This window comes from Myxocyprinus asiaticus, chromosome 9 (assembly GCF_019703515.2).
Source record: "Myxocyprinus asiaticus isolate MX2 ecotype Aquarium Trade chromosome 9, UBuf_Myxa_2, whole genome shotgun sequence".
Taxonomy (NCBI): Eukaryota; Metazoa; Chordata; class Actinopteri; order Cypriniformes; family Catostomidae; genus Myxocyprinus; species Myxocyprinus asiaticus.
The window spans coordinates 36,039,748-36,066,944 of NC_059352.1; the positions used below are offsets into that span (position 1 = coordinate 36,039,748).

General features: G+C 38.9%; 1 protein-coding gene across 2 annotated transcripts in view; it reads left to right on the plus strand.

Annotated features, from left to right (window-relative positions):
- The window catches only part of LOC127446046 (histone-lysine N-methyltransferase SETD5-like), a 135,164-nt gene extending 129,693 nt beyond the window's left edge, over nucleotides 1–5,471 (plus strand). Inside the window, exons 22-26 of one of the 2 annotated variants that reach the window (XM_051706664.1) lie at nucleotides 19–111; nucleotides 693–952; nucleotides 1,175–1,320; nucleotides 1,410–1,486; nucleotides 1,566–5,471. In XM_051706664.1, coding sequence (XP_051562624.1) covers nucleotides 19–111; nucleotides 693–952; nucleotides 1,175–1,320; nucleotides 1,410–1,486; nucleotides 1,566–2,084 — 1,095 coding nt within the window. In that variant the 3' untranslated portion in view covers nucleotides 2,085–5,471. The remainder of the gene's footprint in view (nucleotides 1–18; nucleotides 112–692; nucleotides 953–1,174; nucleotides 1,321–1,409; nucleotides 1,487–1,565) is intronic. The other variant, XM_051706666.1, reaches the window with a different exon arrangement.
- Nucleotides 5,472–27,197: the final 21,726 nt, after the last annotated feature.

The window sequence follows — 27,197 nt, forward strand, 5'->3', positions numbered from 1 at the left end:
CCACTTTTCTCAAGACAGAGGGTTATGGTGAGTGCTGATAGTCAGCTGGCTGGCTTGGCTGGTTACCAGGCATTAGCTGTAATGGGCCAGTTCAAGCCAGTGCAGAACATGGTGAATATCACATAAGTGGCCTCCATTCCACATAGAAGTGTGCATGTCCATAGCATTAAATTATGCTTCCTCATCTGTATTGAGCAGAATTAATTTACTCAATTAACAGCTGGATAGGCAGTTGTGGCCCATTCAAGGACACCACTGCTTTCATTCTCTATCCAAAAACATTTCTCACAGAGAATTTATCTGTATGCTTATGTGTGGTGGTGTTTGCTTTTGTTCTACAGTCTAGAATCTCAGTTAAAAAATAATTTAAAAAACACTTGTCTGTTTTTGGTTTTGTCAGTTGTACTAACTCTGAATGACTGTGTTTATATTATCTTTTAATGTGGTATTGTGGTTTAGTGTTGTGCTGAATTCGCTGGTTAAATGTGCATGCGGTATCTTTCTCATAATCATTAAAACTATAGATGATATCATCCTACATCCCATTTATCAGGTATTTGTTGCTTTACACAACCATGTGACCATAACTATGCATGTGTGCATTAAAAGATTATAATGTAATGAAAATGCATGCCGATTCATCATCTATGTGCCGCTTTCCATCTTTCTTATGCACCTTTCACTCCTTGTAGGTCTCTCTGTTGGAGTACAGGAAAAGGAAGCAGGGGTTAAGGGACATAGCACCCATCGTCACACACCTCAACTCACTCTGCCCTCTTATAGAGTCTCCAGGGCGGCAGCACTTACATCTTCAGACCTCAGTCTCTCCACACAACTCATTCTCGCCAGTACACCAAACTTTCCCTCAGATAGAGGAGGTCAGTCCTCCTGACATCAGGTCTGGAAACAACACACTGACCAAAGTACCGGGAGGACCAGAATCCAGCCACTGGTGAGAAAAGAACACAAAGATACATTCAAGACAACAGTCCAATATAATATTTAGATGTACTAAAATATAAAATATTAGAAATTGCTGACTTGGTATGTTTTGGTTGTGGCTGTGGTTGTTAGTATGAGTACTTGTAGTGGGATTGGTTTGTAGACTTGTAGATACTGGCACAATTCCCTTATGAAAACAGTCATTGTGAATGTGGCTTTCTCTGCCTATAAGGATGGTACCTACATCAGTTGAGCGGTTAAGGGAGGGACATGGAGCTCTGGAGCGTGTTCTGAGGGGTAATTTGAAGATAGAGTGTGCTCTTAAAAGAGCAGAGGCCGGAATGAATGATCAAATCAGCAGTCGTGACAAGAGCCCTGGTATGAATTGCATGTCCCTTGTATCACAGCAATGAGAATGATTTGAAAATGAGCTGTAGAGTTTTAAACCATTCCCTGTGTTTTGGTAGATGGAGTTGAGATGGACAAGCATGACCTTCAGAGTTCATCTCTGGCCATGAGGAGTCCTTCTGTCCACCCACATCAGGTACAGTTCTCACTATGCAAAACATCTGTGGATCTGTCACATTCATATTTTAAATTCCTCTTTAATGGACATCCTGCAGATGCTGCCTGTCCAGCCAGAATCCCATCAGCACTCGGAGAGCCCCACCTACAACCAACAAAGCTCCTCCTCTCCATTCTGTCCCTCTTTAATCCCCTCCCCTTCCCCCTGCAGTTCTGGAGGGCAGGGTTACTATTCCTCTAAGCTGACCACACACACCCAGCAATCTCTAGAAATCCCTGCCTCTTCAGGAATACCCATCTCCTCATCGATGTGTGCGTCACACCCTCACAGTCACAGTGGAGGTGGTATGGACACCTCTCATGTTAAAGCTAAATGGTTAGACAGCACCCTGTCAGCTACTCTCACTTTACCTGCCAGAGTTCAAGGCCACCTTAAAATGGACGGCGCTGCAGTAGCACACTCACAGGGTGCTCATAGCTCCAGATTGGCACAGTCATCCAGGGTGTACAGTGCTAATCAAGCAAACTTAAGACATTTAAGAGCTTCTGGAGCACAGCACTATTCACAACGACATTTACAGGGTTCAGGGGTACAGACACAGTCAGGGACCTTTTAGGACCCTGTGTGTGTGTGCGCGTGTGCATATGCGTCCGTGCATGTTTGTTTCTTTGTGTGTGTGTGTGTGTGTGTGTGTGTGCGCGTGTGCGTGTTTGTTTGTATGTGTGTTTGTTTGTATGTGTGTATCAGAACGAGAAGTGTGTATGTGTGACATCCACCTCACCTATACCTGTGGAGAAACTCTGTGTTGGGAGAGGGAATTTGATGTATAGACTTTAGGAGTGTCCTCCTTTCTGTATGAATGGTCTCCTTTTTGTCTTTAAATTTTCCAGTTCTTTTTCCAAAAAATAAATTGACATGCAATTTAGGGTGGACTTCATAACAATCATTGAAATCAATGGAACATTACAGTAGCTGTTTTGGAGTATAAAATAATATTAAAGTGTATAACTGAAAATTCACCCAGAAGTGTCAATGACTTGTGCAGCCTTAGGTGCAAGTATTTAAGAGTAGGTGGTAAATTGCGAAAGCGTAACTGTAACTGTTTTTCTAAAAGTAGGGTTTCTTGTGTTTAAGACCTCTCAGAGTAAAAGTGAACATTCTGATCTTTAATTACTTTTTAACTCTGTCTAATGAATGCTATTATGACCTTATGAAATGGCACTCTTACTCCTAAAATGCAGTACACGTGGGCTCAGCGTCAAATTTTTTAGTACATTCTCTGATTTTCAGTTGTATTAATAGTCATCATCAGAACAGTCTCATAGTGTTTTCATGGATGGCAGACTCACTCTGAAGCATTCCAGTGTCTCGTTATCTTTAGGGTCAGTTGGGCATCTACCCAGTTGAACTGTCCTTTTAGTGTCATAAAATTACTCTTGGTTGTGGAAATTAATATCTTCACTTAATATGTAATACTTGACAAATAGATTTTATGGTGCTTCATCTGTCTTATTTTAATTATGTTCGTTAATCTTGATCTTGAAAATATGATCGTGGTCACCTCTTTTAAGACATGCAATTGTCAGGTGAAAATATTTGGTTTTCAATGATTGTTAAAGACTCTCTGTGACTTGAAAAGCACAGGACATTTGGAAAAGAAGTTGCATCGCAGAAATGTTTTTGTTATACTGCGTTAAAGTATTTTGACCCTCCCAGTCTTTGAATCCTGTAGTGTATACATCATACTTTTTTTGAGAATGAAATTTCCTCTCTTTTTGACCAGTCCTTGCATTCCAGTCACAAAAATAAGAGAGGAGGAAAATGCTTGGTCAAATGGTTTGTCATGCTGCCCCAAATTTAAGTGTTTTCCACATTTTTTGTTTTTTGTTTTGTTTTGCAAAAAGCTGCTCACAAGATGGCCCTTTTTAACGAAATAGGCAGAGTGCTATACCTCACTTGGGTGACACCTTTCTTAAACAATGTCACCAAGTCATGTGCCATGATGACCACAGTAGTGGGATATTGAACAAAACAGATGTCCCTTGAGAACAGTAGTCTTTACACCATAGCTGTCTGCCTGGTGGACTTACTAAGGTCCAGCAATATATGGAAAAGATTAAGATTTTGTTTTTCTTGTACCCTAATGCAAAATGATCTTTGAAAGATGAGGGTTTAATGTGGTCAGCCTTAGTTAACTGGTTTACATGAATGTTTGTCTGTCTTAGAGGAAAAAAGTATTGGAAAAAGGCTGTGACCTGGAATTTTCCAGCACCTTAACAACAGAAAGTTATAAACCAAGAAACTAAATTGATCATGTGTAGTGGGTGAAATGTCATTCTGTTCTCTGAAAAATATAGTATACCAGATTTGTTGCATGATATTTCTTTTTTATGTGTCATTGTAACGGTTGAAGTGTTGTATTTGATCTTGGGATAAGGTTTGATTGGGACTGATCACTTCTAAACCCCACTAACATTTGGCACTTTTCTCGCAATATTTATTATTTTTATTATTTTTTTTTTTTACACAATTTCCCTTTTCATGACAGTAAAAATCAAGTCATGTAATGCATTTTAATAAAATATTTGTGTCAGAGCACATTTTTAAAAGTAGTTTTGGCATTTGTTGAACTTTGCTGCATATAAAGAGTTTAGGGTGACTGATAAAGACGTGTGCATGTTTGCATTGAGTCAGAGTATAACAATAAATATCCTTCAGAGTCATTCAAATACATACACAAGGTCCAGCTGTCATGAATATCTAACAGTGAAATTGAAGAAAAGTCTCAACTGACATCACCACACCCTGCTGTAGTCCAGCATTTGACTGGTATGTTTCGATGCACCACATGAGTTCTGTTATAAGATGCTATATACTCTGCCTGATCCTGGATCAACATTAGAAATATGTCCTTGGTTAAATCACATCATGCTACTTCGCTAGGAGACATCAAATGTGTGCTGGATGTTTTGTTCTACTTGAACTCGTAACTCTTTTAAATTGAGAGTTTCCACTTACAGATTTTGTATTTGTTTCTATCTTGGCAGGTTTGTTGCAGGGGTACTGTCACCACTATGTAAAGCTGAATTTCTCTGCATCAAGTGCATTAAATGTTTTTTTATATATATATAATAGTGTAGATGCTTGTGGAAATAACTGCTGTCAAGTTTGTAGAACATATGACCATCCTGATATGTTGTCTCCTTATAAAGACAGTTATTTGGGGAAAGAAAAAAAGAAAACACTTTAAAAGATCTGGAATGCACCTACAAAATAAATCAGAAACTGAAGCTGCTTTAAAGATTTTTATCAGCACTTACCCTATATTTACTGCTGTGCTGAGAGTGTTGGTGTTCACTACTTAACAAAACTGTAACAATATACAGAATACTGTTATTCTCAGATCAGAGAGAGCATGCTGACTTTTGAATTCACAAGACCTTGGAACATTTTTTTTAATAGATACATCACCCCTGCTTGTGCCCAAATGCACTTCCTTTAATATCATCAGCGTTAACATTTCCGGTGTTTATTTCTAATTTCAGTTGATTGCAAATATCCCCAGGGTCGTCATGCCCATTCAAACTGGCATGTTGCCTTTTTGAGCCAAGTAGATTTTGAATGTATTGAACTTCCAAAAACATTTGTTCCTTTGGTTATTAAATTGAATAATGATTGTATTTAAAGAATGTCTAAAATGCTGTGGCGCATTCACATGTCTAAATTTGGTCTGTCCAATTGAGTCATGTTCCAAAATAGGCAGCATACTGTGGGAGCTCGTGCTAATGGGGAAGGTCGAGTATCCAAGGGAAAGTGATGCGTTATCCCAGCAAACACAAGTATGCTTTTATCCAACATAATATGAGAGTAATCTTTAACAAAATAGTTAATTTAGGTGAAAATTACATTTCATTTTAAAGGATTTTTATGAAATGTGTAAGTCTTTTTACAATAATGTTACAATAAAATATTTTTTGTGTAATCATCCCCACCCAGATTTTTAAACTGATTGGTCATTTCCCAAGCAGATGCAGTTGTTGGAGTTAAAAAAATAAATACTAATAGTTCTATCAATCTTTGAATTTCAGAAATTTGCATCTTCATATAGCCCATATTTATTTCCTTTCATAATGTAATGCCTTGTCTTGATTCATCTATCCTAAGAAGAGAAGCAAAATTATTATTGTTTTGGAGATCAGGAAAACAGTTTTAATATAAAATCAAGCAAATTGTATGTTTATTTATAAAGGAATGTTTAATTAAATCATCAAATTTCTTTTGGCAGTCCCAATATATGGCTAAATTGAGTGTACAAAACTGAAATCCATACACATTATGTGTATGCCTATGATAAGATTAAAGAATATTTTCAATCTTATTTTTACTGTCTCAAAATAAATCAATAGCCTATTTGATAGTATTATGTAGGGCTTTACTGGTTGTTTAGATCAGTGTTACTATCAGAAATAATTATTTCTGTAGTTATTAATTAATATTTAAATTAATTAATTGGATCTAACTCATTAAAACCTCATATGGGGCTCCAGTAAATGTAGTGTGCTACGTTTAGGAGCAAGTTTGGTTATTAGCAATAACCAATAATTATCAAAGATAATTATTAATTATTAAAATCAATAGAACATTGATGAGAATCAATGTTAGTTTTTTTAATCCTTTAAATCAACAATTATCAAAGATAATCGTTAATTGTTAACATCGATGAAATATTAATTAAAATTAACACTAGCTTATTGATCATTAAAATTCAATCATCAAAGATAATTATCAATTATCAAAAATCAATAGAATATTAATAAGGATTAACATTGACGGGGCACCACCCTGAAATCAGGGACTAATAACCAAATAGTAAAACAGTCTCAATATTAGATTGTTTTCTTAGGAAAATCGACATCCGAAGAATATCGATTTACCGGAAAAAACAATGAATGAAGGTTTGAATCCGAGCACTGACATACCGTAAGCATGACACAGGCGTATGCAAAACAAACCAAAACACTTCTCTTTGTAATATAAACAAAGTTTATTTATGCAGTAATATCAATTAATAATTAATACAGTGCAGTCAATAAACTTCTGACTTACAACTACAAACTAAACAGTGATATGATTAGATATGGAAATAAAATAATCCTATAACACATAAGGTGTGTGTGTGTGTGTGTGTGTGTGTGTGTGTGTGTGTGTGTGTGTGTGTAAGGAGGGACGCGCACAAAATGGCGGACGTGACTCTTGTGGAGAGTATGTCACGCGAGACTTCCGGCCAGGGAATATGACCACGAATGGGGGCGGAGATGGCGTCTACCAGTTACCGCGTGTATCCGCTTGTAGGATAGCTTAGGGACAAAGCTGGGCTTTAGCATTCAAGCTATCTACGAGCCAAAAATGTGTGCCAGAATGTTTATGAGGGGTCGCGTGCGTGTATGTGTGCGTGTGTGGTTAGTACGAGAGAGAGAGAGAGAAGTAACAGCCCTAAAGCTGATTTCGTGATCGTGGGAGAGAAAGCAGCTGTTTAGTTCATCGCTCAGAGACGCGGTGGACGGCTCGTAAGCAGTCCCGCGTTATTTGACTCTTTAATGGATGAACTCAGTTGCGGTCTCACCCGCGATGGCGAAATTGCACAACAATCCAATTTGGTTGGACCACAATACAGCAAAACAAAATCGTGATAATTAATACCCTGAATATTAATAATGAGCGGACATGGCGATCTGTAAACTGTACAAGCAAAAACCTTGAAACACAAGAATAATGCACTATAATATTCTATCTCTGCCCAGACGTAAACCTCTTACTTGAATCGCATGAGGACACAGGTAGAATGTGTTTTCCTCCGTCCTTTAACTCTGACCCAGTTCCTTGAGGTTCGGGTGATGACGGGAGGCCATTTCCTCGCTCTGTCGGCGGGTGGTACGGCTGTTGATTCTCGGCGGGCTGGCGGAGAACTCAGAAATGTCGACTTAATTGTAGATGGAAGAGAAATCTTTAATCTCTTCACTTCTGTAGGCAAACGGATGAAGATGCGAATTGCTCGGCGGTCTCCTTCGGATCCGTTAGAGTGTTCGGTTGAACACAGTAATCTCAACTCGTCCAGCGAGATGGAGATTGTATTGCCACAGTTTCAAGTCGGACGTTACTTCCTTGTGCCACGAGGTTGCACCTGAGAGCAGCAAAGAGCTACGTCTATATTCGGTGAACAAAGTCGCTGGAAGTAAATTCTGGAAGCATTTCAGAGGTATTTCAACTCCTGATGATGTCATGTTTGAGGGACGTTCTGTTGTGTGTAGGAGTTGAGAGTTCGATCCTTTAGTGAGCAAGGCTTCATGGATTCGTAGTCTGTTTTGGACTCCCTTTGTTTGATTTTGGCGCGATTTTTATCAGTAAGATTTACGACTTGGAAGGTGGGGGCTTGAGTTAGGTTTTTACGACTGTATTAGGCCTGCCTTTGTTTTCTATCTGAATACATGAGGCCCAACAATTACGTCACACCACGGTTGCGCCATCTCTCCAAAACATCACAAAACTGCACAGAACTATGGTGTGTTCAGTGTTACGTGATGTGCTGTTCTTAAAGAGACAGTAATCATATTAGCAGTGTCCGTAACATTTATGCAAGGAATAATTGACGATGGACTGTTGAATTGTTGAAAAATAATGCACACCCGAGGTGGTAATGCACCGCATTTTGCACCTTTACGGTTATCACACCTTAAGACATCGTTCAGGGTTTTATCTCAAGACAGCCTGAGCCTTCGTTGCAACTTCGAAAACGTCACTTCAGATCTAGCAACTGAGGATTGTGAGGCTTGAAGACAGAGTAATAAGGTAGTGCGTGTTGGTGATCGAAAGAGAGAAACTAAGAAAATGAGATATCTCGCTTCTGGGATTACCTTTTTTTTATTGCAGCTCTCGTCAGAAGTAACATCGCTTCAAAATCGCCAAGATGCGTGTCGCTATATTCCCGTTGTAAACCTTAATAACTTTTTTTTTCCATCCCCATTGAGATGCAGGATTGTGCTGACATGACAACTCTGTTTTTCTCTCACGAGTATGTTTGGGCCTTAAGTGTGTGCGTTACGTGTATAATATATGTCCACGAGTTTGGGAGTGAGTGTGTGTGTGAGAGGGGCACGAGGGTGTTTCCCACAGATATTTCAGAAACTGCTGTATTGATCAAGTGTATCTAGCTCTGATACAGTTCAAGCTTTTGTTGCTAATTCGAAAATGTCACGTTAGAACTAGCAACAGTTGATGTGCTGCTTTTCGGCATAGGAATAAAAAGGTTGTGTGTGTGAGAGCGTGTGCGTGCTTGTGTGTGATCGTGTGTAAGTGCAGGGGAGCGTGAGGGCTCTGTTTAACTGAAATTGAAATAAATGTAGGATATTCTTTGAAATAATTTGGCAAAGTGATATGGAGCCGTTATACGGTCAAGACCTGGAACTACTTTATATCTGTGCATTTCCTTGAAAAATAATTGCACACCTTAGAACATCTTGTCAACCAATCAGAATCAAGCATTCAACAGACCCGTGGTATAAGCAGTTTTAAGAGACACTATATACATAAAAATTATACTGAACACTTTTGTGTTTTGCAGTATTAACATTTAATAACAGTTAATTAATTATTTAACTAAATAACATTCGACTAATTAAAAAATCCTGAAAATATACATATTATTATTATTAATATCAGGGATGTTGAGTTACGCTTCATGCCACCCTAGAGTTAGTCTGTGCCCCACATGGGCCACCCCAGTCAAAAAATTCTGGACACGCCACTGAGTGTAATGAGTTTACAAAAGAAAAAAATTAACAGTTATCTGTTAATGACCGTTACTAAAGTGCTTATTTTCATTTACTGCATGTTTAAACTGTGAATTGTTAAGTAGGCTAATCTTGAAAACTAGTACATCATTTGAAAGCTCTAAATCTCATACTTGGATAGCTGGATGCTGTTTCATGATCAAAATGTTAAAGTGAAGTTAACATATATCCAAAATGTATGTTGTCATACATACCATTTTATAAAATAATTTGGCAAAAACATCTTAGTGTAAAATTCACTCTACTTGTCACTGGATTGCTGCACTAAACAAAATCAATGTTATCGAGTTTTGGGCCATCATTGGTTAATATCTAATATTAACCATGTTTTTTGTTAAATTTTTATTATGTTTATTAAATATTTAAAACTACTACAACAGATTACGTATAACAATGAGTGTAACACAGTACTGAACTGAGTTTATTAAACTGAGGGACTCCGTACATGTGTTATCAATTAAAACAAATTAGCTCAAAACATAAAACTTGAATTTATAATGAAAAAACCCCCAACTTTCCTTCATTTTGATAGTAACTGGGTCCTGACATCATTTATAAAGATCAAATTATATATATATATATATATATATATCACTGATTCTTGAAATAAGGGACAAAACATGTTTTTTTTTTTTTTTTTTTTGGATTTTACAACTTTATTGTCATGTCACCAAACTGATGTATTAGACTGAAAATCTAAACTAAAAATGTTTACTGACTTGTTCATATTTTATTTACACCGTATATTTGTTCAGTAACAGAAAATGAGGGTAAAATATATATGTAAAAGAAAGTAACACTTAATTTTTTAAACTGTGAATACTGCCCCAAGTGCCTATAAATGTAGGATTTTTTGATTCACTTGTACTGTATGTACTACCTTTTTTTTTTTTTTTTTTTTGATTAACATTTTTTTTATTGATTCAACCATTAAATATATACATAGCAGAACACACATATACAGAATCAATATACAACACCCACTACCCCCCCCAATCCCCCACCCAACCCCCAGCAACACCCCAGTGGTCACACAACCATAGACACACAACAAAAATAAATAAATAAATTAATAATAAAAATAAAACAAATCACACACACAAAACCCCCACACCTCTCTCTCCACTGTCCCTCCCCGAGAGCCCTCCAAAAAAGACAGATATCTGCCCCAGTTCTTCTCAAACATGTCTAGACTCCCCAGTCTTCTGGATACCCCCTCCTCAAGAGCTGCCACTCTGGCCATCTCTGAACACCACTCCTGAAAAGGGGACGCTCCAGCCGACTTCCAACTCCTCAAAGTGATCTGTCTGGCGATCATAACACTAGACAAGGACCCAGTTTTTCATGTGCTTATTCTCCAAAGTAATGACTGCCCCATCTCCCAAGATACAGAGTCTGGGGCAAAATAAAATTTGAGAGGCCAAAACCTCGCACATAAAACTCTGAATCCTCATCCAAAATTCCTGCATTTTAACACATCCCCAAAAGACATGGGTTGTGTCTCCATCTTCTAATTGACATCGCCAGCAGGTGGGTGTGTCTTTAAGACCAAGCCTATGCAATCTAGAGGGGGTCCAATAGACTCTATGTAAAATCTTAAATTGCATGAGGCGAACCCTTGCGTCTCTGGATGCAGATTTGACATTTTTTAGAATCCCAGCCCACTGTCCCTCCTCCAATACCAAATTTAGATCTTTCTCCCATAATCTCTTAAGAGAAGTTGAAGTTCCGTCTCCCATACTCTGAATTAGTAGGGAGTAATACACCGACTTATGCCTCGTGACCTTTTCCAAAAGCAGTAATCACCTCTCCCAGAGTATCTGCCACTTTAGGAAGGTGTAAACCACTCCCAAAAACAGTACAGAGCAGGTGACGCAGCTGTAAATACTTACAGAACTGAGATCTGGGAATCCCAAAAAGTTGAACCAAATTTTGAAAGGATCTCAACACTCCATTCTCATACAGGTCACCGAGTATAGTAACCCCCCTCCCAATCCACTCTGACCAGCAAAATGGGGACTTGTTGATGCATAGTTTGGGGTTCAGCCATATGCTCAAGGCAACATTTAAATAAATGTCAGAATTAAACAGTCTGAACACTTTAGTCCATACCGTGTTCAAGTGCGAGATAATGGGATGTACTTTAGCTTCTCCGATTAATTTGATAGAAAGGCTCTGCAGTGGCGAAATAGGGGCAAGAACGTCCTGTTCTATACAGAACCAGGGAGGGGCTCTCTCAGGTGGAAGCAACCAATGAGCCAAATGTCTGAGACTGAATGCATAATAATAAAATAAAATCTTGGGTAGGCCTAGCCCACCTTTGTCAATCGGCCTATGTAACTTATTAAAATGCAATCTGGGACGTTTACCATTCCAAATGAAGGACTTCGCTATGCTATCAAATTGCTTGAAATAAGAGAGGGGGACATCTACAGGGAGAGACTGTAGTGGGTAGTTAAATTTTGGAACACAATTCATTTTAATAACATTAACTTTCCCAATCATCGATAAATGTAATGAAGCCCACCTGCCCACATCGCTCGAAAATCTTTTTATTAAAGGGTCAAAATTAACTAACTAAATCAGACAAATTTTCTGGGAATAAAATCCCCAAATACTTAATGCCCTGTTTGGGCCATTGGAACGCCTTCCGGCTGGAAAGCCATTACTGGACAGTACGCTGTCAGAGCCAAAGCTTCAGATTTAGACCAATTAACTTTGTATCCTGAGAACTTGAAAAAGGAATTAATAATTCTGTGGAGGCAAGGCATAGATCTAGTAGGTTCAGAGACAAATAATAAAATATCATCTGCGTAAAGCAGAAGCTTATGCGCCACACCTCCCGCCACCACCCCTGGAAAATCATCCTCCCCCCCAGCCGCGGCTGCTAATTGTTCCAGGGCAAGACAGAACAATTAAGGGGAAAGAGGGCAGCCCTGCCGAGTGCCCCTATCCAGAGTAAAATAATCTGAAATTAATCCATTTGTTTGTACCGCTGCTAAAGGGTGTCTATAAAGTAACTTAATCCAACCAATAAATGTACTCCCGAACCCATATATTGCCAAAACCTTAAAAAGAGAATCCCATTCTACCATATCAAACGCCTTTTCGGTGTCAAGTGAAATGATCATTCGCTACTGACCACATGATATAGATGAGATGCCTGATGTTATCAGAGGAGCTACGGCCCCAAATAAACCCCACCTGATCTATATGTATAAGAGATGTCATAACCTTACTTAATCGGTTAGCCAAAATTTCTGACAATATTTTTACATCTAGTTGGATCAGGGAAATTGGACGGTAACTTTTACCCTCACTTGGATCTTTGTCCTTTTTAAGAATCAGACTGATCCGGGCTTGTGTCATGGTTGGAGGAAGCTTTCCATTCTTTAATGATTCAGTATAAACTTCTAACAAAAGTGGAGCCAGTTCTGTAGCATAGGATCTAAACAAATTCTGCTGCAAAACCATCAGGCCCCGGAGCCTTGCCAGTAGGTAGGGACTTAATTACCTCGTCAAGCTCCTCCAAGGTTATCTCAGAATCAAGAGAGTTTTTTTTTTGCTCAGTTGTCAGTTTAGGAAGATCTAATGGTTCCACAAAGTTTCTAATATCTTCATCAGTAGGCAAAAATGTGGAACTATAAAGATCAAGATAGAACTCTTTAAAGGCATTATTAATATCAATGGCTGAGGTAAGATTTTCACCACCAGCAGATTTCACTGAGGGAATGATAGGAAGAGACTCTCTTCCCTGCTTTGTCACCCGACTCAAAGTATGTCTTGCCCTGAATAACCAAAACTCCACTTCCTGCGACAAAATAGTATTATACCTATATTTCAATCGGGTCAATTCTCTGAGGCCATCAGCTGACATACGGCACTTCAGCTCTGCATCTGCACTTTTAATATTTTCTTCCAACTCCACGAGTTCTCGTGCTTTGGATTTTTTGATGAATGAGGCATACTGTATGATCCGACCCCTAAGGACCACCTTAAGTGTCTCCATATAAACATTGATTTCAGTCTTTAACATTTGTTGGAAATCAGGATTTTGCAAAAGGGACACATTAAGGCGCCAACTATATGATTTCTTTTTCTCTGTATATGGCAACACCTCTAAACTCACCAGGGCGTGATCTGAGACTAAGATATTTCCAATTGAGCAATCAACAACAGATGAAATGAGGGATTTGGATATATAAAAAAAATCTTTTCTAGAATAAATCTTATGGACTGATGAAAAAAATGTATAGTCCCTACCAGATGGGTTCAAAAGTCTCCAAATATCCGTAAGACCAAGATTTTTTACACATCCTGTGAAGCGTCAATGTTGCTCTAGGGGGTTTACACACTTTTGCTTCACTGTGATCAAGGACTGAGTCCATCAAAAGATTAAAGTCTCCTCCCAATATTATATCATGAGGGGTGCCAGCGGTTTGCAGCATCCCTTCAAGATCTATAAAAAAGCCCTGATCATCAGCGTTAGGTGCATAAATATTAGCCAAAATCATCCTTTGCCCTTGAATTTCAGCTAAAACAATAATGACTCTCCCTAATTTATCTTTAGTCTGTTTGAGACATTTGAATTGTAGATGTTTATTAATCAATATAATGACTCCCTTGCTCTTATTTCAGCCAGCACTAAAAAAAACATGTCCACCCCATATCTTCCCAAATTTTTCAGCTTCCTGCGGGGAGAGATGTGTTTCTTGAAGAAACACTATATCATATTTCTTACGTTTAAGAAAAGTAATAACCTTCCTTCTTTTTATGGGATGCCCCAACCCATTTACATTCCATGTGGAGAGAGATAGTACACTCATATTAGCATTTGACATTTTGATATATTAGAAAAAAAAAATTGTGTGTCAAACAAAATGATACAGACCACATTCCCCATTAGTGAAACATTCAAACCCCGAACTTCCCCCCAAACAAAACAAACAGAAAAAAGAAAAACGTGTGCATTAACCCCGCGCACGACAGCGCCAACCGGCGACAATCCCTCTAAACTCAAAAGGTCCATGAACGCCCACGAGCCCCCACGACAACTTTGCCATCGGATTGCTCAATTTTGCCTCACAAATTTGAGAGGCAAAATTACATAACAGAAAATACTTTGTGAAATAAACCCCAGCCAATAGGAAGAATGAACACAAAGAATGTGTAGATTCATTCACAGAACTGTCTCAAAGGTGTGATCTTCCACAAAACAAATTCCAGCTGATATAAAACCGTTAAGATTCCTCGGACAGACAAACGAATGTTCAGTGAGCCAGCTGTTATGAGTTCAGCGGATGACATAATCATTCCAATGTCCCATAAAAATACTCAACAAAACAAACTCCAGCCAGCAGGAGGAACCAATACAAAAAGAAACAAAACCGGCATCCTGGTTCCCCGGATGGTTGAGTCAATTCACTCGGAGGCCGCATAAAAGTATATACCATGACTTACACAATCCATCAACAAAAAGACATCCTTTGTGTGAGCATGTAGATATTTTGCGGTCATCCGTAGTGTCCACTCTCAAACTGGCCGGGAACTTCAATGCAAAAGTAATCTTTCATCAATGCAAAAGTTTCTTTAAGGAAAAGTGTTATTCACAAAACAAACTCCAGCCGCTTGGCGGAGCCAACGCAAAAAGCAAAAAGAAACCAAAATGACGCCCAGCTTCCTCAAAAGCCAGAGTAAGTACAGCGAGTCGATCCACTCACATGAGAAACACCCAATGGTTTAGTCACCCATTGATTCAATAAAAGACATTGCCTGATTGGGACATGTAATACTTTGCGACCATCCTTCGTTTCTATTCTCAGTTTGGCCGGAAACATCAGAGCAAAAGTGATCTTTCGCTGATGTAAGAGTTTCTTACATTCCTTGAACCGATCGCGTTTCTCTCTTGTCGAACTTGCAAAGTCCGGGAACAATAAAATATTATGGTTCTTCCAAGAAAGCTTCCCTTTGCTCCTCGCCTGGCGCAACACAAGATCTTTATCGGATGATCTCAGAAATCTGGCCAGAATCGATCGAGGCCTATCTCTCTCAGCAAATCTGTGAGCTGGGACTCTGTGAGCTCGCTCGATTTCCAGCTTGTGGCCTGTTATGTCGAGCAGACTCGGGAAAAGCTCGTCTAGGAATTTCACCATATCTCTGCCCTCCTCATGCTCAGGAATTCCAACAATTCGAACGTTATTCCTGCGGCTTCTATTCTCAAGATCTTCGAGCTTTTCAAGGAGATGTTCCAAATCAACTTTGGTCACAGGCAGATTAGCGGTTAATTCCCTCTCCGAAGATTCCAGACAATCGATTCATCTCTCAACATCAGTCACTCTTGTAACTAACTCAGAGAATTTTATTTCCATCGCCGTAATCGATCGATGTATTACAGCGAGATCCTCCAAGTCAGCAAGAACCTTCGTCAACATCACCAACATGTTGGACAACTGACGCTGGATCACCTCTCCCGCCGCGCCATCCAAATCGAGTCCCCGGTCTGTAGGCCTGTTGGGGCTTTCATCCTGAACACGTAAGTGCCTTTTAATGTCTGCAGAGCGTGAGGATTTTGACTTCTTTGCCATGTTTTGCCTCAAAGAGCAAATGTGTAACTGGGTGTATCAAATTTCACCAGATTATAACATAAAAATAATTAAAAATTAGCAAAGTGCACACAGCTTGTCATTCACACATCTGCTTCTTGCATGGCGTCACGTGACCTCCCTGCAGGATGGATTTTTCAGACTCGCTCCCGAGAGATTCAGTCTCTCTCCTGCAATTTAAAAAAAATAAATAATATTTTGTCCTGCTCCCGCCCGCAAAAGTCCGCAGGTAGTGCGTGAATTTTTCAGTCCCACTCCCGTAAGGTTCTGTCCCGCTCTGGTATCATAGGCTATTTTTATTCCAATTCCCAATCTGAGAAAAAAAAAAAACAGGTTTTGTTATCACTCTAACATTGCCAAATATCTGATTGACCTTTGGCTGGTTTCAAAGTTTTGTTTGTACCTTTCTTTAATTAAGCGTTAACATCCATAGCACTAAGGGACTTTCTGCTGCACGGAGCACAAATAACACTCTGTACCTTAAATACATGAAATAAATCAATTGTATTTTTTTAAATAGATTTATATTTGCGGGAGTCATGCGGTCATTTCTTTCTCCCGTTTCCACGCACACATCATCCCACCTGCACTCAGCAATCAAAACTTGTCCCGCACCACACTGTTGCAGGACGTGTGCTTCTGTTTTCCCTGTTGTTAATTCACAGTTGATGAGAGATTCTCTCTCCACGCGTCTTACATCTCTTATACATCTTTTTACTGTGCTGTGATAGTTTTTTGTTTATTGTTTGTCATTGCTTTTTAAACTAATCTATTTTTGCCATGAAAATAACCTTTGGTGCTTACAAGGCATTACTTTCATTCCATCCATCCAAATTCCTGTGTTCCCTAAATTACTTTCACATAGTTTCACTGGTAAAAAAAAAAAAATATCAATACCCTTTGCTATCCTACAAAGGCCATACTCATTAACTAACATTGAAATGGAGAAAAATGGCTTTAATTATTTTGATGTGGATTTTGTTGTTACTGCATTTTCACACAATGGCTTGTCTGAATTGCAGCATATGAGACAAACACATCTGTCACTGGACAAATCATAAGAGACCTGTTTCAGTCAGAACTCAATTTTGTGTTTTGCCTTTGTATGGCAGTATCGTTGCTTATTACATTTCTGTCAGACAGAACGAATTGTCATCATTTAATATTATATAATTACTTCTTTAAACAGTTCCCATCTGTGTCAAATTTTAGGATCTTAATCTTATATGTTATTGATCTCTCCATCTAATATATTTCCTTTCACTCCATCCTTATTTTCTTCCTTGATATTATTTCTCTCTACTCCATCCTTGCATTTGCAGGGACTCTAATTTGTCTTTGTAATTTGCTTTAAGGCTGTAATTATAATTGATCTAAAAGAGTATTGCTTTATTGTGTTTCTTATGAGTTAAGTCAAGTCAAATTTATTTGTATAGCACTTCTCACAACAGCCGTTGTTTCAAAGCAGCTGTACATGAAATTATTCTAAAAAAGAAAATGAATTAATATAATGCCAATATTAGTTATCTTTAGAACTATTAGTTGTTAAAATTAGTAAACTAAGTGCGTGTGTATGATTATATACAATGTTTATCAGTTTATCTATTTCAATATATTTTTTAATATGGGGAAAAAGTGTAAAATATAGTTATATTGGGTCTCATGATCTTGACAATTATGCCAACCCTATTGGCCAATTAAAGACATTAAATTAGTAGTCTGTGTAACCCCTCCCCCATCCCAAATGCCCACCTATGATATCCCCCAGCCCACCCTAGCATAGCTGTCAGAAGCCGGGCCTGGTAGTGAACTTCATTGGTATGTTTTAAAAGCTTATTTTTTGTAATGTGCTGTTGGTTGGATTAGTTAAGCACCGTTCATCATTTCATTGAATTGTATGCCATTGCATTGAGGTGTTTTGTTGTTGATGCACTGGTTTTTATTAGATATCAATGACTGCTAAATATTGGGAGTCTGTCGTTTTGATTCATGAGTTAGAAACACGCATCCGAATGCTAGTGGAGGTCAGTGAGAAAGAGAAGCCGGTAGATACTGTTTCGGATGCGGGCAGTACAAAGAGAAACACACACACTATGGTTCCGTCTGTAGAGCCCCCGCATCAGGGCGTTTGGGTCTCGGCGGCATACTCACTCAGCAAAGCGACACCACTCTCCCATTCCTGTTAGGGTTTCCAATCGATTCTCCCCACTCAGTGATGCACCCACTGAGAATCATGTTGAAAGAGCCCTTGTTATTGGTGATTCTACTGTAAGGAACGTGGAAATAGAGACTCCAGCCACTATTGTTAAATGCATTTCGGGTACCAGAGCATCTGACATCAATTCAAATTTACAAGTGCTGGCTAATGCTAAACATAGATTTTCTAAAATTGTTATTCACGTCGGCACTAATGATATCCGGCTTCGCCAGTCGGAAATCACTAGAGATAATGTTAAATAGGTGTGTCAATTTGCAAAAACTATGTCAGACACTGTAATATGCTCTGGCCCCCTCCCTGCTCATTGTGGTGATGAGGTTTATAGTAGATTAGTGTCACTGAATGGCTGGATGTCTGAGTGGTGTCTGGAGAATAGAATAGGATTTATAGATAATTGGAAGAGTTTTTGGGGTAGACCTGAGCTGCTAAAGAGAGACTGACTCCATCCCTCCAGGGAAGGTGCCGCTCTCCTCTCTAGTAATTTGGCTCATAGTCTTAATAATGATAGTATTTGACTAACTGGGGCCCAGGTCAGGAAGCAGACAAACTGGCTAATCCGAACATCTGCTAGCTGCCTTGAGACGTCACACAGGTCACATAAACTACAACACATAGAGACTGTATCACCTAGATATCATTTAGAGACTGTGTCTGTTCCCCGAACTACCAAACACAAAACCTTCATTAAATAATTTAGAAAAAATCTGATTAAGGTCAAACTTGAACAAAACAAACAAATTAAAGATAAACACCATATAAATATAGGGCTACTAAACATTAGATCTCTTTCTACCAAAGCACTAATTGTAAATGAAATTATTACAGATCTTTGTTTGGATGTGCTCTGTTTGACTGAAACCTAGCTTAAACCGGATGAATATATTAGTTTAAATGAATCTTCTCCCCCAGGTTATTGTTATAAACATGAACCTCATCTGAAGGGTCGAGGAGGAGGAGTTGCTACAATTTACAGTGAAGTTTTTGGTGTTACTCAGAGGACAGGATATAAATGTAAGTCTTTTGAATTAATAATGCTTAACGTGACACCGTCAGATATAGATATAAATATCTACAGTATATAGATCTGAATTTGCAAATTTTTTATCAGATCTTGTAGTCACTGTAGATAGAGCTTTAATTGTTGGTGACTTCAACATTCACATAGATAATGAAAATGACACATTGGGATTAGCATTTATCGATATTCTCAACTCTCTTGGAGTCAGACAAAATGTAACAGGACCAACTCATTGCCATAATCATACGCTAGATTTAATTCTGTCATATGGAGTTGATGTTGATAATATAGAAATTCTGCCGCAGAGCGATGACATCTCGGATCATTACCTCATCTCTTGTATGCTGCAATCAGCTAATGTTACTCAATCTACACCACGCTATCATTCAGGAAGAACTATTCTTTCGACCACTAAAGATAGATTCACTAATAATCTTCCAGATCTATCTCATACACTCAGTAACCCCAAAGCCTAGAAGAACTTGATGAAATAACAGAAAATATGAATCTGTAGATAGTCATCTCTAGCACTCTTGATAGTGTTGTCCCCCTTCGATTAAAGAAAAAAGCCCTGCACCATTGTACAAAGATCACACTCGTACTCTCAAGAGAGCTGCTTGGAAAATGGAGCACAAGTGGAAGAGTACAAAATTAGAGGTATTTCGCAGTGCATGGAAGGATAGTGTCTGTAGCTACAGACAGGCACTAAAAGCTGCCAGGTCAACATATTTGAGCAAACTCATAGTAAATAACCACAACAATCCTAGGTGTTTACTCAGTACTGTGGCTAAATTGGTTAGGAATAAAGCATCGCCTAAACCAGATAGTCCATCGCAGCACAAGAGTAATGACTTCATGAATTTCTTTACTGATAAAATTGAAATAATCAGAAATAAAATTGGAATTATGCAATCATGTCACAGTAGCTCAGAAAAAAGTGTCTCATAATTTTCCTCACGTGCAACTTCAATCCTTCGCTGTCATAGGTCATGAAGAGTTAACAAAACTTATCGAAACATCAACAGCCACAACATGTTTGTTAGATCCAATACCAACCAAGCTCTTAAAAGAAGTATTCACAGTAATCTCAGAGTTAATATTATTAACTCCTCGCTATCCTTAGGACATGTCCCAAGAAACTTTAAAATGGCAGTTATCAAACTGCTTATTAAGAAGCCACAACTTGATCCTGGAGAACTGGCTAATTAAAGACCGATTTCAAATCTCCCGTTTATGTCAAAAATACTAGAAAAGGTAGTATCCTCCCAAATACGTTCATTTCTACAGAGAAATAGTATATATGAACAATTTCATTCAGGATTTAGGCCTCATCACAGTACAGAGACTGCACTTATCAGAGTAACAAATGACTTGCTCTTATCATCTGATCGCAGCTGCATTTCACTTCTAGTGCTTTTAGATCTTAGTGCTGCATTCGACACGATAGATCACAACATTCTCTTGAATAGACTGGAGAATTATGTTGGCATTTGTGGAGTTGCATTAGCATGGTTTAGGTCCTATTTAGCAGACCGCTACCACTTTGTCTATGTAAATGAGGAGTTGTCAAACCAAACAAAAGTAAAGTATGGAGTGCCACAGGGATCAGTTTTAGGGCCTTTGCTTTTCTCCTTGTATATGCTTCCCCTGGGAGATATTATCAGGAATCTTGGAATAAGTTTCCACTGTTATGCCGATGATACCCAACTTTATATTTCTTCAAAACCTGATGAGGATTTCACAATTCTCCAAATTAGCAGTGTGTATCAATGAAATAAAAGATTGGATGGCCAGAAATTTCCTTCTACTCAATTCCGACAAAACAGAGGTACTAATTATTGGACCAAAAACCCCAGAAAATAAGCCGCTAAAATATAATTTGACTCTCGATGGATGTACTGTTACATCATCATCAACAGCGAAGAACTTAGGTGTTATATTTGATACCAATCTGTCCTTTGAAAATCAAATTACAAATGTTTGTAGAACAGCATTTTTCCACCTAAGAAATATTGCTAAATTACGACACATGCTCTCTGTTGCTGATGCCGAAAAACTAATTCATGCGTTCATGACCTCAAGATTAGATTATTGTAATGCAATACTGGGAGGATGTCCAGCAAGATCAATAAATAAACTTAAATTGGTTCAAAATGCAGCAGCCAGAGTGCTGACTAGAACCAAGAAATATGATCATATTAGCCCCATTTTATCATTGTTACATTGGCTACCTGTTAAATTTCGTATTAATTTTAAAATTCTGTTAACTACGTACAAAGCTTTGAATGGTCTAGCTCCGCAGTACTTAAGTGACCTTCTACCACACTATATTCCATCACGTTCATTACGATCGCAAAATTCTGGCCTGTTAATAGTTCCTATAATATCAAAATCCACAAAAGGAGGTAGATCCTTTTCATATTTGGCTCCTAAACTTTGGAATAGTCTCCCTAACATTGTTCGAGATGCAAACACACTCACTCAGTTTAAGTCTAGACTAAAGACTCATCTATTTAGCAAGGCATACACCTAATTTATCCTTCAACTCACAATTAGGCTGCTTTAGTTAGGTCTGCCGGAACCAGAAACAATGATAATGATCTATAACTCTGCAATAAATTGAATGGCATCTATGCTAATATTATTTTATTTGTTTCCCTGTCTCAACCTCGGGACTCCTATCCTGAGGCCACCAGAACCGGCCAGATCCGTTCCTGCTCGGTGTTGGACTCCACTGCTACATGTCGCTGTGTGATGATGACTAATAGCAGCCGGTGCCAGCCAAACATCACTTCAGTCTATTATGATGGACTTCAGAGGATGAACTGATGCCAACTCCAACCATAAGACATGGGATACTTCATATGCCGTTGCCTGAACCTTGGACTTAGGATAGACCTCACTGAAATGACCGGCCAGTTTGAACTGCGATGACTGATCTCTGCCTAACTCACCTCGGTCTAATTATGGACTACACTCTTGAAATGGAATACATAGACTATCCTTTAATTGCCAACAAAACCTTTCATCAGCCAACTAACAAGGACAATTGCATCTATGTGAACTTCTGCAGTTAATCCATGATGAACTTCAAAGACATTAGTCATTAATCTTACAGTTCTTACAAAATCTTTGTTTTAAACACTGACCCTTAACATGTACTTAAATAATTTTAAACCATGACTTGCACTATACATAAGTAATATTGGCATTGTATTCATGATGTTAGCCAGAGGGGAACTGGCCCCCACAGTTTAATTACTTATTTTTAAACAATGCACAATCGTATTTTATCAAACTACACAATGATGACTCTATGACATTATAGATATTACAGTTTTATCTTTTGTTAATGCCTGATACTCTGTAAAGCTGCTTTGAAATTATGTGTGTTGTGAAAGGCGCTATACAAATAAAAATTACTTGTCTTGGCTTGATTAGTTTTGTTATGCTGTTCATTCGAGTTAATGAGATAATATGCACACCCTTTGAAGATTTGCCTATTTGTGGTTTACTTTCACAGTCACTTGAGCTTTTTGATGTGGATGTCTTAGTGGTGTTTTATGCTAAGATTAGATTATTAGGGATGTTTGTGTGGCATCATGTTCAGAGGTTGCCCCCAAAGAAATCTTTATTCGTCACTCTATGTAAAATTTCTGTCATGATCTATTTTTATTAGTCATACTTTTTTTTCATTTTATAAGTACTAGGGCATTGAGGAGCATTATAATGGCACATATATGACAGTAGGTAGGCTTTTATGATAGATCTTTAACTCCCCTTGTTTGAGTCACGTGAAACCAATGAGTTCTAGTGTGAAACTTCTACCTGTCAATCAACTGCTGCGCTAAAATGAGGTTTTTAAACTTTGCTGGTTAAAGCCCATACACACATGCACAAGTTCACAGAACGTCATAGTCCCTGATATGAACATAAAGTGTAACATGAGAAGCACATCTGCGAAGCTCAGTTAACACAGTTACTCCGCTAAAATAATGGACAATTCTGATCTAAATGTGATGTTTGCGCTTATTAAATGCATGCATAATCGGCTGAAGTGATGCACTGCTTTTTTGCATTTTCTTTTTTTTATTATGCAGTTTGCGCTTTAATGATTGATGTATGCAGTCATGAAATCAGATACCCTCTACTCAAAATCTTAACACAAAAGAGATGCACAATACCAGGTGTAAATGATGATGGTGCCAGTTAATATGCATATTAATAGCAGGGAATAAATGGGGCACATGCACAGTGGGAATTTAAGGGATAAAGAGTGAAGTAAAAACTGATGTACTTGGTTAAAATCTTTTTCTTGTTTCTTTTTTATCTGTCAAAATGACAGACAGAATTTGGAATTATTCATCAATGTTTCAAAGATTGGTCAAATAATTTATTGTTAAGTGATTGTTTGTGCCCCACACTAAATAATGACACTGATAACAACATATGACTTTCTTTTTCTTAACACAAAGGGAGAAATTGTGAAAAACTTTTGAGCTCAGCGATGTCATACAATGGCAGTTTATGGTGACCACCTCCTCAAGCAAAAAAACGAAATCTATAGTATTATTAAATCTAACTCTTGACTGACCGTTGATCTCCTGTGCACGTTCATGAGTCTGCACATGAGCTTTAGAGTGCTCAGTCAAACAGAGAGATGGAGGAGGAGGATGAAGGTAGCTACACACACACCGAGATGCTACAATCAGACAGAGAGTACAGGAGATCGCAGTTTCGCTTTCCGAAATTTAAATGGAAGAACCGAAGAGAAAGGTGGAGGGAGCGGGAATGTCTGTCACCTCTTCTCTATTCTGAACCTGTGTGTGTGTATGAAAGACCTCCGCCTGAAGAGAGATCTGCAAAAACAGTTGGTAGGTTTAACATTCTCAGCCCAAAACAAGTAGTTTTAACTGGCAAGTGAGATGCTGGCTTCAATATAATGTTATCAGAATGATTTTGGACTAGTGCCAGTTCATAGCGAATGGGGTTACCCGGCGCAACGCCAAATATAGAAACCAAGCGATTGACAGAATGTCCTGTCACTCGTCGCAGCTGCTAAAGACAAAAACTCTGATTAACATAGAAAAGATAACTTTTATTAAGTGTTGTTTGGCATCTGGTTAGGACATTGTGTGACTGTAGCTACCTTCAGCCCCATCTCTCTGTTTGATTGAGGACTTTGGTTCAAACAAATAAGACTGGGCATAGAAATGCATCTATGTTTTGGCTACAGTCTCTTCAGACATGTTTTGTAAGTTCTGTTCTCTGGTTTGTGTGTAGCTATGTTGTGTTTTCTGAAGTTAATATTGCTGGTGGTCCAGCTGAAGCAAAATAAAATGAGTTTTCTCTTGAATGCCCCACCTCGCGAGCGGCAGCGTAACTACTGTTGTTCTTATGCAAGGAGTTTTAAAGCTTGTGTGCAGACTCATGAACTTGCACAGGAGATCAATGGTCGGTTAAGAGTTTCACTTAATTATTCATTGGATTTCGTTTTTTTTTCTCACCAAACCTTATGATATTCCTTTATAACAAGAAATGTGGGCAAAGTGCTTATCAGTAGAGGTTGGGTGCAGAGGTTTTCGCAGGTCAGTCACTCTGCAGGGCCTTTACTACATTTGGCATCACAGGAGAGAGAAAGAGGAGAGCCATCAGGAACAGCACAGAGGTAGCAGAGTGCACCTCGAGATGGCTATGGATTAAGAGGGTGGATTTGTGGAAAACCGCTACTAGGGTGGAAGCTGAGGTCTGATCAACCTTAGCTGGGTCACCTGGGTGAGGGTGTCTGATGTTCAAAAGACCAGAAACATCTTATGACCCCAGGTAACATCACTGATGATCTGCCCTAGCTTAGCATCTGATGATGTTTCACTACAACTATTGTTCTGGAATGACCAGTGGCTACCAGGAATAGGCTGGTTGGCAACCAAGAAAGATTGGTGACGACTGGAGAGACAGTTGACAGCTCAGAAATACAGCAGACCTGGGGTGGGTGGGTTGGCACACCTTCTGTGAGGAAGGCCCCTAAGAAGCTAGGAATCAGAAAAGGTAAGTATACCCACAGGGGAGCCTGAAGGGGGGGGGGGGTTTGGTGAGCACCCCAAATGGGCAGCTACCAGGTTAATGACAACAAGCAATGGACAAACAGTGAGTGTTTTTGCGGCAAGATTTGTAAGAATGAGAGAGGCCTAAAGATGCATTACACAAGGATGAAATGCATGGATGGATTTCAAGCACCACAAAGCACAGTTCAGGAAACTTGAGAGACAGAGGAGGAGCAGTGGCAGGAAGCATCCCACAGCCCAGAGCCTCCAAGTGGTACTAATTGACCCTCCAGTCAAGCAGTCCAAGTCAAGAAGGATCAGATGGCCTCAAGGTAGCAAGATAGCTGAGTGGCCGAAGTTTGACAAGGAAGTAGATGAGGTGCTGGAAGTAACAGCAAAAGAGGATGTGGAGAGGAGACTGAACACTATGACAACCATCATCGTGAATATAGCTGCAGAGAGGTCTGGACTAAAGGAAGAAGAAAAAACTAAGCAACCGTACTTGAAGAATCAGAGGGCTGTCAAAATCCATTATATCAGGAAGGAATTGAAAGCCTTAAAGATACAGCACAAGGCCGCAAGGGAAGAGGAACGGGCACCACTTGCAGAGCTCAGAGCTCTGCTAACTTTTCGCAGAGCTGAGAAACATCATAGGAGAAGAAGAAAAAGAGCTAGAAAATGGGCTGCTTTCATTAACAACCTCTTCAGATTCACCAAGCAACTCTTAGGGCAGACTTTGACCAATACCTCCGCAGCACCATCAGTGATCCCAACTGATCGGCTCCGGAAGATCATTCGGGTCATCTGGAGAAGAGGCAGGGCAATGGGCAATGGTGAGCTGCAGAAGGTGAAAAAACATCTAAAAACATCAGTCAGTTCAGGATCATCTCTTTGCTCAATGTGGAAGGAAAGATTTTCTTCAGTGTTGTGGCAAAGCGACTGACTAATTTCCTCCTCAGGACCCAATACATCGATACCTCAGTACAAAAATGTTGTATTCCTGGAATTACAGGTAGTTTAGAGCACACAGGAGTTGTTACACAGCTTCTCCGAGACACCAACGAGAATAAAGGTAACCTAACGGTATTGTGGTTACACCTGGCAAACGCATATGGTTCCATGCTGCACAAACTTGTCCTGGAGGCTCTGGAGAGACATCATGTTCCAGTGAAGGTCAAAGAGCTGATACAGAATTATTACAGCGATTTCAGCCTGAGAGTCGTAACAGGATCATTAACATTAGACTGGCACAGACTGAGGTAGGGATTATAACAGGCTGCACCATTTCAGTGACACTGTTTGCTCTGACGATGAACATGTTGGTGAAATCGACAGGGATTTGCCAGCCACCTATCAGAGCATTTATGGATGATCTGACAGTGACTACTGAGTAGGGTTGCAACGGTATGAGATTTTCACGGTACGATAACTGTCTCAGAAAATATCACGGTATACGGTATTACACAATTATTATTATCATCAGTTACAATGACCCTTAAAGGAGTGAAAACAGAAGTTTTTTTTTAATTGATGTATATATAAATAGAATAAGAAAGCTAACAGAATTATAATAATAAACCAAATGATAAACATGATAAAAAAATAGCATGTAACTATAACGTTATATAACTAAAGCATGATAGTTTACATGTTAGCATAGCATGTTAAATTAACTACTAAATGAAAAATAACATTAGCTGTGTGAGCTTTTATAGTAATGTCTTATGATTATTAACAATTAACGTATACTGTAGGTGCACGACAGCACATCCAGACTGCTCCTGTCTATACCTTTAACTCAGTGGTTCTCACTTCTCAACTGGTTTTGCATCAGGACCCAGATTTTACATTGGAAATCAAGTGGCGACCCATCATAGTAAAAACGTAACCCGTATTTAATGTATCCTGGTCCCATTTCCTTTTATGTTGCATTGTTTTGTTCTTCGTTTTCAAGTACAAGGACATGCATCAAGTGACATTATTTTTGTTGTTGACATCAA